This window comes from Trematomus bernacchii, unplaced genomic scaffold (genome assembly GCF_902827165.1).
Source record: "Trematomus bernacchii unplaced genomic scaffold, fTreBer1.1, whole genome shotgun sequence".
NCBI classification, from domain to species: Eukaryota; Metazoa; Chordata; class Actinopteri; order Perciformes; family Nototheniidae; genus Trematomus; species Trematomus bernacchii.
In genome coordinates this window covers 5,959,765-5,973,805 of record NW_022987588.1, presented here as the reverse complement: position 1 = coordinate 5,973,805, position 14,041 = coordinate 5,959,765, and the positions used below count along the sequence as shown (strand labels likewise).

At 40.4% G+C, this 14,041-nt stretch overlaps 1 protein-coding gene across 2 annotated transcripts in view; it reads left to right on the top strand.

The window, feature by feature from the left end:
* Positions 1-9,138, top strand: part of sox1a (SRY-box transcription factor 1a) — a 75,274-nt gene extending 66,136 nt beyond the window's left edge. For both annotated transcript variants that reach the window (XR_004555695.1, XM_034128387.1), the window contains 2 exons: positions 331-379; positions 8,262-9,138. Coding sequence is in view for 1 of the 2 variants with exons in the window: in XM_034128387.1 (XP_033984278.1) it covers positions 331-351 (21 nt within the window). In the remaining variant the exon portion in view is untranslated. The remainder of the gene's footprint in view (positions 1-330; positions 380-8,261) is intronic.
* Positions 9,139-14,041: the final 4,903 nt, after the last annotated feature.

The window sequence follows — 14,041 nt, the reverse complement described above, 5'->3', positions numbered from 1 at the left end:
TGTCACAGAAGATTATGGAGACAGATTGCACAGAGCGAATGTGCCGGGCGAGATTAGCGCGGAATAGAGAAAGCAACTGGGCCAATGAATTCCTCGGAAGGGCCTTATCGTGCAATTACACGTTGACATGTTTAACAATCTTGCTGCCTCTTAATCCTGCAGTGCTGCTCTATCTACCCACAGCTACCACGCTATATGTCGGCACACAGACCTAATGCACCGAAACGCAGCACAAAATGTCCTGAAAGTTATGAGAAATTGCTTTATTTTCAAACTTTGTCCAGCATTCAAAACCGCCTTTTTTATTTTCTATTTTTTTTTATTTTTCAGATTTCTCCGTTGTTGGAATAGCATCTACACTGGGACATTTTGACAAGAGGTGAGATATTGAAATGAAAATGTATAATGTTGGTTTATTATTGCACTAAATCACTGTTTACCAAATCGAACAATGACAAAAACTCAAGAAATTATGTCCATTGAGAGTGGTGATATTACGCATAAAAGTGTCTATTTGGAGTTAAATGTAGACATTTTCATCTCTCTGCCCAACACACACACAGACACACTCACACGCGCACACACACACATACACACACACAAACACCCCACCACCCCCTCCCTGTCCCTCCTGCCTGGCGGTATATCGGGGCCTGTGTGGGAGTGATTGTGGAGCTCCACTGTAGGAATTTGGCAGCGGTGGAGGTTTGGAGAGCCGCCCCACGCTGAGCCCCATTCAGCGGGCAGCGCGCTGTGAGGTTGGGAAGTTTCAGTCAGCCGTACAACTCAATGGCCCTCACAAAGGCGATTACAAGCCCCAGCGCATTCCTGTAGGGACCTGGGAGCGGCGCAGGTGCGAGGGGGACCGGGGTAACCCGTCAGAGAAGTGATAAAAACGGGACAGTGCTGGGGCCACACAAAACCAGCCACTCCACGGGAACCGGGGAGTTTTGGGGAGGAAGGAGGAGAAAGGAAAGAATAAGTTTGAAGAAGATGGGAGTTTAGGGGGTGGGGGGTGCAGCATACTGAGTGGCCTGACTGTCCATCACTGATGAAAGGACGAGGAGACTCCAAAGTCCAAAAGCCCCCCCAGCACATATCTCATTTAAAAGCACAGAGACATTCACAAATTATTATTCAAGAGTCTAATTATATTTGCCATGAACTTTGTATGCTCTAAATGTGTATGAGCTTTCTTTTTACATGTCATTATACCTATTACTAAATCTATTATAATGTATGTTTTGACTTGTAATGTATTTGAATATCAAAACCCAACAAAGTTAATCACTGTTAATTCCTCTTGTTGTTGAATCCTCCAAATTCCCCAAAATGTTGAAGTGGGGGTGACCTCATAGATGTATAAAGAGAACTGGATATAGCACTAGAGGCTGATTGATAAAGATACCTGGTTTGGGCGATATTCCACATTAAGTGCACAAGTGTTTCCTTTAAACTCGTCCCAGTCACTCTGTCTTCTTCACGTGAATAAAGGAGGGTTTCTTACTCTGGATTCAGTTATCAGTAGCCTACTCTTTTCAGCCTCTAGTAATTTAGAAAGTGACACATTGTGATTATACTGAGAAGTTACCACTACAAATATTTCTCAGGCATCTCTTTCCCAATGTAAGCATGGGGAGAAAAACGTTTTGGGCCTGATGGCATCAAGTGATATACCTGGAAGTTGTCATTTAACTGTTTTGGCACAAAAAAATAATTGCCTCAAATCCTGGCACTCTTCCTGGGGGTTTGGGTGACCTCACTAGTGCCCGGTCAACAAAAGAAAAGAAAAGTGCTTCAACTGAAAAAGCTGCTGAAAATAAGCAGCCTCTGCGTTATGCAAGTTAAAATGGAATACGAAAACAAGTCAGCTTTTACCCTGTGTCTGATAGCAGTTTTGAAGTTGAAGAAAATCAGATCACTTTCCCTTTTCCTCAGAGCTACCTTACACATGACATGACACACTTCATTTTTAGCCAAACAATATTGCAAGTAAATCAATCTACTTATTGATCTATATCAACATGGTTACTGATAGCTGCCTGGCTTGTGATAATGTCGAGCAAGACTGAGTCAAAAGGGCTATTTGCAGTTTCCACTTTTCTTTTGTTGAGTTGCCAACGGTAACGTAGGAAGTAATGTATTTATCAAGGGTCTTTTATTGTGAAAGAAATGTAAATCAATCCTTCATTTTCCACCAGTTTAGTTATCAGCCAATTAAATGGGCATCGTTCAGTGGTTCTTCTCCCTGATAGATGTGGGTCAGAAGGGGCAAGAGACAGAGGTATTCTTATTTAGACTTAGGTTGGGACTTTTACTAAGAAGACAGGTGTTCGCCTCATGTGTGAAATCATCCATATGTCATCTTTGGGTTCACAACAACAATAAGTTCCACTTCCACTTTAAAAAAGTACTGATTAAAAGCCGGACCAACATTTTTTTCGAGAACTAACCAACTAACGTTTTGCTACAAAGTAATTCTGCTTAACAAGGTTTAACTTTCATTTATCACAATGTAGCAAGTGCAGCATTTCCCCGTCTAATTCATTAGAAAAGTAGACATAACCACTAATAGCAACCATTTAATCTGCTCAAAACTTTTAAATGGGTGCATTTTCCCAAGAGATTGTACCTGGTTGGAAATAGAAGTGCATATTGAAAGTGAGGCTTATAGGGAACCAATTTAAAGCGCAGATGTTGTTCATTATTCTACAGCCATTACGTTAGGCACTCTGCTTTATAATCATAAATTCAAGCAAAAAAAATCTCTATTTATAACTTAAATAAGTCCAAGCTGTACAGTTTTGTGAAGAAAACCATGACATTTTTCACATTCCTGCTTTAGAATAACTTATCAGGGTCAACCAATTTGCTTGAATTACACTTTTATTAATACTTTTATGACATATTCTGCAAACTGTTCAAAGTCCTCATCCTGAACTACAATTTCACTTCAATTATTATATGTTCTCTAAAATATTATAAGGTTACGTTTTTACGAATTATGAATTATGTCGAGGTTGAACAAATCAACCTGAACAACATTTACAGTAGGATCCACTTGGCCTTCCAAAACAACCCTTATGAATTACAAACATGTCATATTATATTTGTATCGACCGCTTCTGTGCCTCAGAATAGTTAATGCTGCACTAATGGACACAATACAAGTGGATCAAACATCTGTCTAAGGTTACTTAAGGACACGTGGTAACAAAACCATCAAAAGTGATCACTGGACTCTGAAGTTTACTTTACTAATTTTAAGCTAACATGTTCTGATACACATACAACCACTTCTCGTACAGTCCATGTCCAGCACCTGTAAGACTGAGTTTTTGAATAGTTGTATGTACAAAATAGAGTATTGTTTCCCCAAGGCAATAAGCAAACATATTTGAAACTGCTTTATGAGGTGATAGTATGTCAGTGTTGGCCACTTGGGGGCTTCCACTGCCCCCAAGTGGCCAAAAAGAAATGTGTGCCCAGGTTTATCTTTTGGATACCAATGTTGGCTGTTGCATTTGGAGGCTTGTGGTTAGGTGCGTTGAATGGGTTTCAGTGTCAAAGTTGTATGATTTATATGCCAAACCATCCACTGCAACTCCCATAACTTCTCAGGGACATACAAAGGTAACACCTCCTGGATTGGAGTTCTTTTTATTGAAATTCAGCAGCCAAACATACTAAGCAAAGTAAATCAGAAGTGTAGAGATCTTAGTGTAGACATGTTTTAATGGAGTTGCTTATAACATCAGTTACTGATAAAACTGGCTTTGTATTAGCCTCCCTATAATAAGTGGATTTGTGTGCCATTTAAAATGCTGTTTCACTGTTTGTGTTTGGTGCAGAGACAGCACATGGCATACAGGTGGAAAGAGAGGTGCAAACAAACTCATATTTTATTTTATTGAAATAAAGCACACAAAGCTAGTTGCTGGTGGAAATGAAGTCTTAGACATTGCATTGACAACAGACTCTCAGCTGTAAATTAAGCAATTCTGTCAACAAGAGCAAACTGAATAGTTGGAAGAAATGTGCCACAAGTACAGAAAAATGCTGAAAATATTAAGAAAAAAAAGACATTCCCGCAGACGCTTTTAAGGAAGCATTACATGTGAAATGTAATGTCTTTATTGATCCATGAAAACCTCTTTCAGTTACTTAAATCCCTGCTTCCAGCTGAGGGCAGCAAGACGAATGTATATGAAAAACGGCAGCCTCCACTTTAGGAGTGCCAAAAGCACAATGAGCCTCTGTGTTTAATCATGTGGGAGCTGCAAAATAACCCCACTCACCTCCACACACATCAGGCTGATGGATTACAATGTCGTATTCTGCACCGATACCTCCTCTTCATCCATTCTGGCAAAATGGCATTTTTATAATTGTAAAATGCAATTTAATCAGGATATGATGTGCTACAGAAAAATGAATGAATTGCATATTGTTGCTCTTTATTTATTTCAATTTTTCCTATTTGTATTGAATTGCAAAACAGAACCCAGCAATTGCACATAAAAGTCATTCCGTAGATATTTGTTTGCACAAAACATATAATCCAAATAATCCAGCTATCAAAAAATTGCGGTCAACACAAAAACAAAGACCAATGCCAAAATATAATCAATCAAAAATCTAAAACAGGATCCCCACTCTGACGTTCATGGCTCTTACACTTGGCCTGTGACAACATTTGCAATACAACTTTATTTTATTCCACAAACAGAACTCTTGCAAAAGCCACCATCTGTCTATGGCAGCAGATACATTGTAATATGTTTTTCGGGTGTCTGCAGCTTCCACACAACAGTAGTACTTTCTCAAGTCTCTCCATTTGGTGTGCCATATTAGCCATACCTGATTAGCACAGCTGTTTTAGTGGTTGAAGACCAGTAGCGTGGCGAGCTAAGAAGCTAGTGATTATTCGCCATGAACTCAAATCTTTTGTATACAGTGGGTATAAAAACTGGGCATTATTGCAACTTTTTTTTTAACTTATGTAGCATCAGTTCCATTAACATTGTACTGACAAACGTTATTGCTGAGAGTGCAGCTGCGTAGCTAAAAATAGGTCCAACAGGGCAAGATACACTAGCAGCGAGACAATCAGACAAGACCCCAAGGACGAGTAATCAGGAAATCTACAGTGAGCGTACCTCTCATTCCCCTGCAGAGTATCATAATGAAGGTGAAATGGATCGCATGAGAATGAGCCGCGGTAGTTGCATGTAGAGATGTGTTGGAGGGGCACTATAACCCTCACATCTCGTCTACATTGTTTGGCTTGTGTACATTTGCGGCATGTCACGTTAAAGGGCATACAAACGAAGAAGTCTCGGTTTTAAGACATTGGAAGTTTATAGTGTATTTTTTTAAAGGGATTAAAGGAGTGTGAATCTTGTAACTCCATTTTCCTTGGCTCCCATGTGTATTGTTTGGTCTGGACAAACACTTGTTAAACCAGTGGCCTGATAATCTGAGGCAAACAGAACAACAAGGAAAGGTCACACAACAACTTTTAGGTACCCTCTACAATCCTGCTCTTTTGTAAACTCGAAGGAAGTATATTTGTACTCACTGTTTATTTTTCACCATGAGTGGCTCCACATAGAGTCTCTTTCATGGAGAAAAACACACTTAGGGTTGTCCCCAGGAGCACAAGTGGGAATTAACAATAAAATGTAAATGAAAATGTCCAAAGTGGCTTCCTGTTTATTTTCCACTAGCCCGAGCAAACCTTTTTTTTTCTTTCAGACTACTTTAAAGCATGTGGTTTGTAATAACAGGGGTGAGAGTTGGGGTAGAATAGTTTGAGAGTAATGGCACCTCCTGCAGACTATTATTACTTTCTTTCTTACTTCACTGTTCTTTTATTCCTCCCATTTCAACAGGCTCTTGTACAAAATGTATCATTTCAGCAGGGGGAACGCTTTAATTCAGCCTCTCTGTGGCTGCACTGTTAGAGGCATGACTCTATGGATGGCAATGTTGGTTGGTCGATTCTCTGCTTTAGTTCAGGCTGAAATATCTGAGATACAATAATAACAATAACTAATCTAATGCCATGAAAGCAGATCCCCTTACTTTTACTCCAGCTCCATCAGCAGGGGTTCTACCTAGGCAGTAAAATATCTCTTTGTAGATTGAAAAAAATGCTGTACAGACATTCATGGTTCTCAGAGGATGTTTCTAAGTTCCTCTTGTGGTACTATGAAGTTGACGTTCTTGTTTTTTTGACTCTGTGCCGACACTAGCAGTGGCCAGAGGCAGTATGTTTCAGGTTGTCCGTCACTCCCACTCTCATTGCAACATCAAAGGAACACCTTGAGGGAAGCTCTCTAAATTTGGCTAAAACATCCACTCAGACCCAAAGATGAATTTATAATGTTTTAGTGGTCAGAGGTCAGGGTCACTGTTATCTCACATTACATAATTCTGGGCCATAAGATAAACACACCATTATTAAGTGAAGGTGGGGTAGGTAAGTTTGAGAAACCGGCTCGAGATACACTTTTTGTTATATTCCATGGAATGCTCTTAACATCCCGATAGCAATGAATATCTTAAGTGCTTTGACAAAAAATTCATAAAAAAATGTCATCTGTGGAAGCCGTAGTACTGTAAAAAGCACGACCAATCATTTTAGCCGGCCCGGCTAAAATAACTGGATGGCCTACCTGCCTGTCAGCCTTCCATCTGTGCACAAACTTATCTCGTGCCCTCATTGGTCATGTGCGCGTTCGTGTGTGTTGGAGGAGGGGCTCTGTAAGGAAGTGGCAGATTTTCTCCGGTTGTGTATTTTCAAATTCTAGCGCACTCGAGCTGGTTTCTCCAAAATGACATACCCCACCTTTAAGTGATGACATTTTGGACATACATTTAAACCGTTACCTGACTTCTTTGTTGAGACCACAGTAAATATACTTCATTGAATTGGCTCAAAAATATTTGATCGATTGCTTTGAAAATTGTTACCCAATTCATTTTTTACATCAGAATGAATTGTAATCACTTCGTCAATCATCTGACTTTTAATATAGTGTCATCACATCAAAATATAAATTATTCCGCTACTATGGTACATGAGTGATCACTGAGGGACAATTTCCAAACCAAAACTGGTGTGTCGGCCCACAAAAATAAGTGTTTATCACGATATGGTAGGTTACAAAGAATTATGTTGAAGATTTTCAACAACATAATTACTCTGTAGCTATGTCAGTTTGACAATAAAGAACCTTGAACCCTTGAATTACAAAAAATATATAATAAACCTTCTGCAAGTCTTAAAAAAAAGACTGGGAGGAAAAACTACACGTTTCAGAGACATATGGCTTAAATACACTTTAAAGTGCCAGTAGGGGGGGGGGGTTGTGAAAACAAAGAGAAGAAGAAGAAAAGGGTAGAACTTGTCATAAATCAGGAGAAATATGGCATATTTGTGACACTGAGAGGAAATCAGGAGATGGCAATGAAAAATGTGAGTCTCTTTGCAATTTCTAGTCCTGTTCTTATACACTTTGCAGGTCGCTGTTTGACTGAAAGTCTCTTACCCTCACTGACTCTCACTAACTCCACCATCCACTCAATAGAGAGCGCTGAACAACACACCTGCAGTGTCTCTCTATCACTGGCTTGCACACATGCGTACCCACCAGATGCTGTAAAGGATTTCTGCTCCTCGCTGGCAGGTGATAATTCTCCTTGTGGAAGAGAATGAGGTTAATGTGGGGTCAAAGAGTTCAAACCAGAAACAGCAGTTTTATGGTGCCTGCTGCACGCTGATAGCTGTTTGAACCGGGCTGACCTTTGGACCCTGCGGGGGTCAAGTGATCAACAAACCGGGTTGTTTAGATGCGTCAGATTGGAACAAGTGAAATATGTGTATGTCACAGCAGTATGTCCAAAAGGAGCAGATAAATTGTTCTTAATGATTATAACCCTACTCAATTTGTTTCCACGGCCATTAGATTGTTGTCAGCTATCAGACTCTTTAAGCAGCGGGATACATTTGAGTAATTTATGTGATAACCTGCTGGCTATTCAGTATTCTGACTGAACCATGTGCTTATGTGTTACATTTTTTCATCTGTTAATGTTATAATACACAATATATGTTTGTTATATAGACATATTTTTGAAACTACAGGGTTATATTTGCTCTGTTCTGCTTTATTTATTGACATTTGATCCCGCTACAAATCAATATCCTCTCTTTGTCCATCTCCCTCTTTTCTCTGTCTGTCTCTCTCTTGCAGCAAACTGTCCATCATGGCTATCACCAGTGGACATGGATCACTGTGGGCCTGTGATTAACAGATAGCGCCTTGTCTCCTCTGCTGGCAGCCCATCATTACGTGGAGCACTAGAAGATAGGTGCTGTGGGAGAAAAGACCTTTAGGAAAATGTCAGCGACAGTCAGAGCCCCAAATTTCCTCCATTCACTCTTTCCCATGTGATGCTACCTACTATAAACCCCTTAATTACACACATCCCTTTCTCCTATTGCCCCGTGTTTTATAGCTAAGTGCAGTGTTGGATTTCAGAGCATGTGGTGAGTTTATTTTATCTTATTTGAAAGACGAGCTGTAAAAAAGAAAAAAATAGATATTCAGAAACACCAGCCCATTTTTGCAACCAAAAGAAAAAGAAAACCCAGTTCCCCTTTCCCTTTCACTGGAGCCAGCTTCAGTGTCTTAATACTCTTAGTCCCTCAGTTGGCAAGAAGCCGCTGCATTTTCAGATTTGTAAAATCCGTCAAAATGCCTGTAATGAATATTTCTACAGCCTTGAGTGTATTTAATGTGTGACCGGCCCGAATAACAAACATACTGATCTGGAACAAGGGGAACAGAGAAGCTCCGTCAGTGGGAAACAGGTCATTCTCATTTAACTTCTTTTCTGTAGAGAAGCAGAATATAATCATTTATTATTCTCATTTCATCCTAGGTGTCGATTAACATATTTCTAGTGCATGAAGCTTTATGTTATGTATATTTATGTTTTAAATTTGAAAAAAATAATATTATTACATTTTTCTTCCTGGATTATCATATTGTGAGACAGGTCTTTGTTATGCGCTAACATTGTACACTTTGTTGTCTAGGCTTTTGCTGAAAAAACATATTAAATAAAACTTGCATCTTATTGCTGCCTAATAATAAAACATTGTGCTTCTCATCCTTTTTTTCACATTCAATTTGCGAGGTAAATTAATATTTCAAAGTGAGAAGTTATTGAAAAGTTTTAACTATGTATTAATTTCAAGGCCTTAATGCGCCCTCAATTATTTTACCATTGCCCCTAAGTAATTGATTTTAGGTAGAGAGAAAGAGAGAGGTGGGGGTGATCTGTGTTGATGTGTGAAAACTGCAAAAGCCAACAAATGAAAATAACTAACGGCATAATTGCTACGAGCGTTGTAACCTTGCTTTATTGATTTTCTTTCTTTTTTTCATCGAGGCATTTGGCAAACTTCAAAGTTTGGCTTATGATAACACAAGTTGTTTCACCGCTGTGTGTGTGTGTGTGTGTGTGTGTGTGTGTGTGTGTGTGTGTGTGTGTGTGTGTGTGTGTGTGTGTGTGTGTGTGTGTGTGTGTGTGTGTGTGTGTGTGTGTGTGTGTGTGTGTGTGTGTGTGTGTGTGTGTGTGTGTGTGTGTGTGTGTGTGTGTGTGTGTACACAACAGGGACTAGATAATGAGTATCTCAGGTGACTACATGCAGTGATTACCAGGTTGCTCGTGTTGTAGGAACTATATCCCATAAACATACATTTCCATTTTGTGCACACACGCATCCTGACACACACACACACACATGTACGCACACACACTCTTGAGAGATCCTCGGTTATCACACCCTTCCAGATTGTTCTGAACTACTTATGGAAAACACACACATCTCAAGATGTGGCCACTCTTGCCAATATGAGCCCAGTGTTAAGAACAGTTGTTGTCGTCGTGTGTTTTTTTTTAGCATCTCTAAATTCCTAGCGTTGCTAAGGTGCTTTGGGAGGGGATTAACAGAGGCTGGCGCCGATGAGCAAGCCTTGCAGATTTCCAACCAGCAGGAGAAAGACAAAGAACGAGGGGAAAGAAGGAGGAAAAACAGCAGAGGGTTAGACGACAGGGAAATGGCAGTAACAGCTTGTGTAAACATGATGACTTCAGAGAGGTAACAAATGAATGAGGGCTAAATAATAAGCATCCTAAAGAGGAGGCCTCAACTTTCACACAGAGACTCTTTCCTCTTCAACCTCTCAATCCAAAACATGTTTCTCTCTGCACATATCTTCCTCTCTTTACTTTCTTTTCATCTCCTCTCCTCTCTATATCTCTTTATTCCCCCAAGGGCAGTAGTTTGAGCTCCAGACACTTTTGTCTCTTTTTTTTCTTCTTTTCTCCTTCACAACTTCAAACAGCGCCGGCGTTCAGGTCACCCTGATGTGCCCGGAGCCTCGGTGACTGCGGCGTCTCAGGTGAATATCTCCCAGCGTGTCCTTGATGGCACTCTCTCCCTTTCTCCCATCTCGCTGCTTTTAATTAGTGTAGTGAGCGGTGGAGGCACATTTACCAATTATCAACCTGCTCCTAGGTATCTCTGCAACACCCATGCTTTTAATACTTCTGCAGCTGGGAGAGAGAGAGAAAACACAATTACTCATGAACTGACTGAAAAGAATGTCTTGATTTCCACCAAATCCCCAGAAATGTATTTTTCTTAGAGTGAAATCTCCATTAGCCGAAGGAGACGCACCAAAGGGAAGGAGCTCCACAAGCTTCTCTTTGAATCCTCTCCTCGGGCTCGGCGTCTCAGGTAGAGTGTAACTGGATGCGGCCTGTTTGTGGAATACAAGGCACTTGACCAAGGGCCAGCACTGCTCCTCCCTCCCCCCCCACCTGGCTCAGGTTTCCCCTCCACCTCCTCCTCCCTTCCTTGAGTGGTGTGTTTTCATAGTTGCATGGGTGTCTGTGGATGTAGAAAAAGCATGTCTGTGTGTTTGTAGTGGTGTTAAGTAACTAAGTACATTTACTCAAGTACTCTAATTAAGTACAATTTTGTGGTAGTTGAGCATTTCCATTTAATGCTACTTTATACTTCTTCACTACAATTCAATAGTGTTAGGACCTATTTCATACCTTTAGTTACTTTGCAGATTTGGGTTAATGATCTAAAATATAATCAACACTTCAATAAGACTTCATTTAAAATTACACAAGCTAGCCTACAGTATACAAAGTGATTAAACTAGCTGCACCTTTAACAGCTTTGATAACACTTGAATGCATCAATATTTATAATCAAAACATAAAATGTATTATTCTGGAATGGGTCAATCTGCCTAATGAGGACTTTTACTTTTGGTACTTTATGTATATGTTGATGCCTATACTTTTACCTGAGTAACATTCAGATTGCAGGACTTTACTTGTAACAGAGTATTCCAACACTCGGGTACCTTTACTTTTATTCAAGTACAGGATCTGATGACGTTTCCCACCTCTGTATGTCTGTCCTCTGCCTCACACAGGTGTTTGTGGCTCAGTTTGTCCCGGCAGCTGGGCTCCTGTCTCTGGGCTAATGTGACGGGGTTGGCCGGGGCTCGCGGGCGGCTGTCTTTCAACCAGCGATCCCTCAGAACTACTCATCTGATCGGCCCCTGGATCTTGCGCTTCACGGCTGCTAGGGTCACACAACCCAACCCCGGGGTCAGCCAGCTAATTACAGACCCCTGTGTCCTCCGTCTCTGTCACCGCCGGTGGAGATGGGGAAGGTGGGGTGGAGAGGGACGAAGGGGAAAAGAGAGAGTATTGACTTAGACATCAAAAGGTCAACAGTGAGTATAACCAAGCCGCACACATTGTCCCCGGTCCTTCAGGTGTGTGTGCGGCTCTGGTTTGTTCGCACCCTTCCCAGCCCTCAGGCAGCGATGAAGTTAAAACCCATGAGACCAGAGCTACGTCAGTGTGTGTGGATTTATGTGTCAGCCGGCAACTAACTTCACATGTGAGGGCTGAGCCAGTGTCTGTGTCTTTGTCTCCAAGATTTACTGTAGCAGGGATATAATCTCCTCGAACAGCACGGAAGAAACTGAAACGTTGACTCTAATTAAATGTATTATAGCAACAGATTTCACATAACTGTATTAGGTTAGTTGAAAGCAATAACATTACGTTTAAATAAAAAATATTAGGTATAACCTAATACAGTGATGGGAAATTGGTTGACATATTACATTTAATTAAAGTCAACGTTTCAGTTTTTTCAGTGAATGAGGCTTTTAAGACAATGACAGGAGATTTCCTTAAGCTTGAACTTGACCATACACACACACACACACACACACACACACACACACACACACACACACACACAAAACATCCACCGTTAAATTATATTAGGCTGCAGGTTCATTAATCATAAACGCGAGGGCTCCTCAGCCAGCGTAGGAAATTAATCAAAAAAAGGGGGACATTAATCACATGCATGAACAGCAGTAGTTACACCTGTGACAATGCCATCTGATTTAAACGTGTAACTCCAGGCGGTGTTAATGATGCCACCCAGGGCCAGGGGAAAGCAACCTCTCCGCGATCACTGAAACAATAATGCACTAACTATGAAGCAATTTTCCTACACGTAGTCACGGGTTTTGCAGATGCACGCTGCACCGGGGTCAGTGGGTGGAGCAGCAATTACCAGGTGCTGATTTTTCTGCACAGCTTGACCGCTGGGTTCTCACTTTGACTGTTGAAATTACAGCATATTAGTCATAGGCCTACTTCTTTTATTTTAATTTCTTCAGTCATTTTGTCTTGACAGATATATCATTTGGGGACAAAAAACAAGTTGCTGTTAAAGGTTTGATTTGCAATGATGGAGAGTGGAACTGAATAGACGCAAGTGAGGTTTATCCGTTGTAGCCTACATGTGAGAGATAGATGCTGAAATAGAGGAAAAGCCTGGAGCAAAGCCGCATGTGTGCTTACACTGCCCTCTTTTGAATGCTCTGCCGCGCATCCCTGATGTGATGCAGCAGAAGAAAACAGAAAATAGAAGCAGAGATTTAAAATTAAAGGTAGGGTAGGTAAGTTTGAGAAACCGGCTCGAGATACACTTTTTGTTATATTCCATGGAATGCTCTTAACATCCCCATAGCAATGAATATCTTAAGTGCTTTGACAACAAATCCATAAAAAAATGTCATCTGTGGAAGCCGTATAGACCAATCATTTTAGCCGGCCCGGCTAAAATAACTGGATGGCCTACCTGCCTGTCAGCCTTCCATCTGTGCACAAACTTATCTCGTGCCCTCATTGGTCATGTGCGCGTTCGTGTGTGTTGGAGGAGGGGCTCTATAAGGAAGTGGCAGATTTTCTCCGGTTGTGTATTTTCAAATTCTAAGCGCACTCGAGCTGGTTTCTCAAACTTACGTAGGTAAGCAGAAGTCCAATACAACAGTTGCTCATTTAAAATGTCCCATATTGAATTACAACATAGTAAATGCTGCACAAGAAAATACAATTGAAATCTATTGAAGCTAAAAGATGTTCAGTGTTGTTTATGTCCTTGAATATGATAGAGCAAAGTCGTAAAAGATTTAACATTATGAATATCTAATTTAATTTAACTTGACTGTGATGTTTAATTTATGAAACTCTTGACATTTTTCTACAGCAGCCATACATTTAAAACCTGTTTAGAAATCTGCTACAAAGACAGACTTTATGAAAGTATGTGGGAAGTTTGGAAGAGTTGGAAAGAACACACTCTATTATATGATACCAAGACGCATATCTTTTATTTAATTCAACAGCAACAATGCTCTAAAACTCACATATATTCCAGGCTATATGGTCACCTCATTGTGGGCATTGGTAAATATGTCACTCAATGCAATGCATGAGACAAAACGAAATATTTAAATAAAAATAAATATGTATATCTGTAAAAAGAAGGACATATTTGAGAAATACACATTCTCAAGTATCTATTCATATTCATTCAAATCTTTCTGATTGGAGAATAAAAACTACC